The sequence below is a fragment of the Hibiscus syriacus genome, unplaced genomic scaffold (assembly GCF_006381635.1).
Source record: "Hibiscus syriacus cultivar Baekdansim isolate YM2019G1 unplaced genomic scaffold, ASM638163v2 tig00110940_pilon, whole genome shotgun sequence".
Taxonomy (NCBI): Eukaryota; Viridiplantae; Streptophyta; class Magnoliopsida; order Malvales; family Malvaceae; genus Hibiscus; species Hibiscus syriacus.
In genome coordinates, this window is record NW_024062923.1 from 118,675 (window position 1) to 124,890 (window position 6,216).

The 6,216-nt window shown below is 34.3% G+C and overlaps 1 protein-coding gene across 1 annotated transcript; it reads left to right on the forward strand.

Moving 5' to 3' along the window:
* The first annotated feature begins 1,491 nt into the window (after positions 1 to 1,491).
* On the forward strand, positions 1,492 to 2,042 carry LOC120147650. Its single transcript, XM_039160964.1, has 3 exons — positions 1,492 to 1,580; positions 1,722 to 1,892; positions 1,963 to 2,042. The coding sequence occupies exons 1-3, from the start codon at positions 1,497 to 1,499 to the stop codon at positions 2,014 to 2,016; spliced, it is 309 nt and encodes a 102-aa protein (XP_039016895.1). The 5' UTR covers positions 1,492 to 1,496; the 3' UTR covers positions 2,017 to 2,042.
* The last annotated feature ends 4,174 nt before the right edge of the window (positions 2,043 to 6,216 follow it).

The following is a 6,216-nucleotide window of genomic DNA, read 5'->3' on the forward strand; positions in this document are numbered from 1 at the left end:
ATTTATTTTTTTTTAATAAATTATTTTTAACATTTATTTTTCAGTATCGAAGAAAAGGGCAGTCTTAATACAACTGGATGTTCTATTCTGGTATTTTAAAATTAAATATTATAAAAAATTATTATTTAATTTTATTCAAATTAATATTTATTAATATCAAAGAAAAGAGCTGTCTTAAGGCACCTAGAAGTCCTTTTCCGATATTTTTAAATATTTTTTATATAATTTTGAAATAATAGGATTATAAATTAAATATATTTTAAATTTTTAAATTTTTAATAATAGAGACAATTTATAATTAAAAAGTACCAATTTTGGGCGTTGTAGGGGTGCTAATCCTTCCCTAAACGTAACCGACCACGAATCCCTTTTTATTATTAAAAAGAACGAATTTTTGGTTATAAACGTAGATCAGTTCAATTTTTAATTGATGTTTTCTTAAAACTCTTTTAAAAAAATAATTTTTAGGTATTCGACCTACCTGACCCTAAAGGCCGATGGCGACTCTCAAATTATTTTCAAAAACCATTTATTCACATCAATTTTCCCGCCAAATAAATATTTCGTGCCCGGACGAAAACGAGTTACGACATTCTATATGTATCTTTTCCCCGGAAGTCAGCGTGATACAAAGGTCGGTATAGCATTCGTTTCCTTCCTCGGTTTCTAGTCTGGTTCTTCCTTCTGGTATATCTATCTTTAGCCTACTGGATTTACAGGTATTCAAAAAGGTCATATTTGTTGTCGATGTAAGTGCCAGCATGCGAGGGAAGTCACTTGAGAGTACCAAACGTGCAATAAACACAGCCCTGTCTAAGCTCAGTCCGGAAGATCCATTTAACATCATACTTTTTAGTGATGAGACCTTTCTGTTTTGCAAATCCATGGTGTCGGCTTCCGACGAAGCAGTCGAAAGGGCCTCCGAATGGATAGCCAAGAACCATTGTGATGGGGCTGGTACAAATATTTTTATTCCTCTTCAAAAGGTGTTTATGCACTTCCTTTGTTTCTTTTTTCTGTATTGATTCAAGAGAAGAGAAAATGCACCCTATGATCTTAAAACTTATATTTGTCAGGCGGTCGATATGCTGTCAAACACGAACGGTACGATTCCCGTGGTTTTTCTTGTTACTGATGGAGCTGTTGAAGATGAGAGAAAAATCTGTGAGTGGATGAATAAGGTTGTGAAAAATGGAGGGTCATTCTCCCCACTGATACGTACTTTTGGCATAGGTAAACTAAGTCCTATATTTTCAGCTACTGACACAGTATTAGTTGCACCATAGCTTCTTGTTTAACTTGTATGGGGACATTGCAGGATCATTCTGCAATCACCATTTCCTGCGCATGCTGTCCATGATTAGCCAGGGAGGATATGCTGCTGCTTTTAATCTAGGTTTGTATGTACAACGGTATCCGAACGTTTGCATTGTATATCATCAATCTTACTGGTATTATACGTTCCTCTTTTTTTGTCAGATTCGATCGAGTTTCGGATGCAGAAACTATTTAATAATGGTTTATCCACTGTTCTTGCAAACATATCCATTGATGCATTTGATGATCATGAGCAAATAGAGGTATGTGCATGTCTGAGTGCCTTTATAAGCTTCATTCATCCATGACATTATGTTACATGAACTTGAATATAAGTGTCTGATACGAGTATGTATCTGATACGGGTATGTATATTTTTTACCTGTATGTATACCTCCGTATAGGTGTACTCTTTATGTATTCCCGACCTTTCATCGGATACGCCACTGATAATATGCGGGAGGTACCGAGGCAGTTTCCCCGACACTCTTAAAGCTAAAGGCGTCCTAGGAGATTCAAGTAGTTTCATTATCGATTTGAAGATAGAAAAGGCCAAGGACATACTTCTTGACAAAGTAAGGCGCCTGTATACCTCCAATGATTTGCTCTTGGATTTGTATATATGTTTTCATTCTTCTCTTGCAGGTTATAGCGAGGCAGCAGATCGATCTACTCACGGCGCAGGCATGGTTTTCGTAAAATAAACAGCTCGAGGAGCAGGTTGTTTCTCAGTATTCTCGACTTCTTCCTCCCACAATTAGTAGGCTAAATGACCGTCTCTGATATTATTGGTTTGTAAATGGCAGATTGTCATTTTGAGCATAAGAACTTGCAATATCTCTGAGTATTCACGTATATTCTTAATCGAGAAAACTAAAATCGACAACGAAACCGAAGTCGCCGGAGCTCAGAAGGTAGGCTATAGGACACCACAGTATCATCCACTCCATGCAACTTGCAATATCTTATGAGGAGAAAGTGTTGTATGAGTACAGGTATCGAATAAAGGCAGTGCACGCAAGCTTTTGGAGTCTGAGGCAGAGCCGAAAAGGATATTGCTTCAAATACTCACAGTCGGCTTCGGCAATCTGGCCGCGAGTGCCGAGAACATCCGTCCGGGATCCGACGAAGAGAATTTACAGGAAGTGGTGGAAATTCTGAACAAGACAAGTTCAAATTTGTCTGGTCAGCAGTGTAAAAGCTGCTGTTGTGTGTGCTGCCTCGACTGCTGTTCAAAGATGAATAACCAATGTGCGGTCATATTAACGCAAGTGCTCGGTGCCGTAGCTTGCATCGGGTGCTGTCAATGTTGCGCACTTTGCTTCCCTGAAGAAGGATGATGAAACTCATCCACAGAGTTGGAAACATCGATCGTTGTATATTTATGCTTATAATTTGTGTAAAAAATCATATATAACTATGTCTTGGACACCCTCTTTGATGCTTGTTCCAGGTGCTACTAATGCACAGAATGTCGTCTTCTTCGAAACGAAGTTTACGGAGAAATTATTAGATGACCTAATTCATTTGTGATCCCATCATCTATGATTTCAACTAATAGGATCTATCCATTTTAAAATAACTTTCAAATAGCTACACATCCCTTATTTACATGTAGGAAACATGTGAAGATTCACCTTAAAAAAATAAGATGGAAAGATGGATGGATTCTATTCTTTTTATTTTTTTATTAATCTAGGGTAAGTAAAAGGCAGTATATGTTTAAATATAACTCTCGATATTTCGACATTAAACGTTTACACCTATGATCCCCAAGGAATAACAACAATTCCTTTACCGTGAAAGTCACCTAAGACACGTACGTCGGGCCCATTCGAATAATATATATTTGGTTTTAAAATATATTAATAATGGTGAAGTACAGAAATGGTCCTCTGGTTATAGGGTACTACTTTATTAAGTCCCTCGATTATTAAAAGTTACAAAATGGTCCTTCAATTATAGAGTATTGCTTTGTTGAGTCCTTCGACTATTAAAAATTACAAAATAGTCACCCGACTATTCATATGTTACAAACTCGTCCTTTTCGTTAAAAAATTAACGAAATTCTAAGTTGAACATTAACATGTTGATTGTAATATGATAAAATATGATCCCAAAATCTCAAAAGACTATCATATTCCAGTCATCATATTAGCTTTCTGTAACACCCCAACCCGTATCCGACCCGGATATGAATCCGAGGTGTCACATTGACCTTTTAAAACATGTACTTGTATAAAATAGTGAGTAATTTAAAACTTTTATAACACATAAATGACTAATTTACATAAAAGACATTTTCATTATTACAAAACCAATCAGAGCGTGTATATTTCACTTATTTATTTACATATAACTATTCGAAACATTTATAAAACTGTTCATAGCTTAAACAATATATTCTTTTGAAAACATGCCAACTATAACTTTATATACTAAAATACATATTATTCACATCTTTTCTGATCTGACCTTTAGTAAGGAGAACTGACCTGTCTTGCTCCACATTGCTCTTTACTCTTCTCGCAACCTACGTGTAAATCACTTACACGCTAAGTCAAAGACTTAGTGAGGCATATAAACATATAAGGTAAACGGTAACTAATAATCATACCTAAACAATTACTACTATCATTTCATACCACTCATACTTTTACATGTAACAAATATATGCATACATATATGTCATTATCATTCATATTTCTTATCTCATGTTCCTATGATCTCTTATGTCCATATCATATAACATATACCATAACCAATTGCACATATACATATCATGTCATGTAAACTATATATATATACTATCATTGATTCCTTTCATCATATGGTCTTATAAGTTATCATTTGTACAAATCAATATCACACATGAAATTCCACAAGGAAACAAACATATTATCATATCACTTTATTAATATTATCTATTTAATAGCCCATGATACACATGTGAGAACTAAAGATATGCGAGTACATAGAGGTTGTGCACTAATGTTGTCACCACAGCTCATATAATTACACCGAAGTGCCACATATAATTGCACCGGAGTGCCGCGTAGAATTGCACTGTAGTGCCATATAATAATGTCCATAAGGACCACATATCATTCCTTAAGAATCATATACATATACTAGGGATCAAGTATGTGTCTCACCAGACTTCACACATGTTCCAAAGAATACATATATGTCCCGAATGACCACATATCATTCCTTAAGAATCATATACATATGCCAAGGATCAAGTATGTGTCTCACCAGACTTCACACATGTTCCAAAGAATACATATATGTCCCGAAGGACCACATAGACCCTCGACTCTTGGCATGCCAACTATACCCCTAGCTCTCATGACACATAACATGGGCATTATCTTTTATATCCTTTTACATATTCATGTAACCATATCATATATTCATATAAGCTCATGGTTTCATTCACATATACATGTAATCACGTAGTTCATGTCAATTCTCATATGAGTTCATATTCATATAAACATAGGATTCACCCTCATGTATCACATATATTTTCTCTTTCATATGGCTCATAACATTTCTCATGTGTTCATATGACATGTAAATCATTATCATCTTATCATGTTATCACATAAACATATCATCTTACAATACATACAAAACACATCAATACCTATATTCACATATACCTATCATTTCATTATCCTTATCATTATTCTTATCATCACCATTAATCCCTTTTACTTACCATATTCATATCAATAACACATATACTCATGCACACATATAAATCATAACAAATACATACTTCTATGAATTCATGTTTTTCACTATTGGAAATAGACTTATCACAAGTCTTATTTTCCCTTGAATCTCATATACTAGAGAATGTGCACTCACCTTAGCCTTGTTTGCTTTGAATCAATCTTAATCCTTATATTGTTCCGGAACAAGCTTTATTCTATATCTACATCATAATAATACATTGATACATATCAGTATACTAATTGATATCTTCTAAATTGTCACTTCTTAGGCTAAAAGAAAAGCCCATTTCATCTTTTAATGAAGGTATGCATCGATGCACTGCACAGTGTATCGATGCATTCCCTATCGGTGCATCGATGCACTACCTGTACATAGGTGCATAAAATACATTCGATGTTTGTTTATTACTGGGATGCATCGATGCATGCCTTATGCATCGATGCACCAATTGCATTCGATATTTTTAGATTAAAAGAGTGCATCGATGCACTACTTGTGCATCGATACACCTTCAAACAATTTCTGGGTTTTAACCTTGATGCATCGGTGCACTATGAATATGCATTGATGCACTCTTCCCAAAATCCTCTTTTTGAACCCGAAAATTCATTCTTTTTGGATTAAATCCTTCATATTTCAACCCCTTTCATATTCCTAACTTACATATACATACTTAAACTCATTAATATTCATTTATCTCATCTTTAACCTTAATATCCTCTCCTCTATAGGAATTTCAAGAATCATACCCTATTTTCCAAATGTTTCAAATCTAATTCTAACACTTAATACTTCTTAATTAAGCTGATGACAAGTCAAATTTAGTTTCAAGTTCAACTTATCAACTCCATTCTGGAAATTTACTCAAGAACTCCAAATCTTTAATCTTCCCTAACTCATTTATCTTTTGATCTTAAGATAACTTAAGCTTTCCTTAAGCTTAAGTATCACCTAAGAATTCTAGAGACATTATTTTTGGTTTCCTACACTCCCACGTGTAAAAATATATATATCCTCACTATCACATTTTTAATTCCTTAAATGATCAAATGACCATTTTACCCTTTAGTTCCTTTAATAATTACTAACAACTTTTAGGAAATACTTCCAAATAAATCACTGAACTAATCCATTCTTCTACTTTAGTCACCA

Excerpts from the sequence above, each read along its gene's own strand:
- LOC120147650 (XM_039160964.1), top strand. The coding sequence starts at position 1,497 with ATGCAGAAACTATTTAATAATGGTTTATCCACTGTTCTTGCAAACATA. Across the intron at positions 1,581-1,721 it reads ATGATCATGAGCAAATAGAG|GTGTACTCTTTATGTATTCC; the intron begins GTATGTGCATGT and ends ACCTCCGTATAG. Across the intron at positions 1,893-1,962 it reads AGGACATACTTCTTGACAAA|GTTATAGCGAGGCAGCAGAT; the intron begins GTAAGGCGCCTG and ends CTTCTCTTGCAG.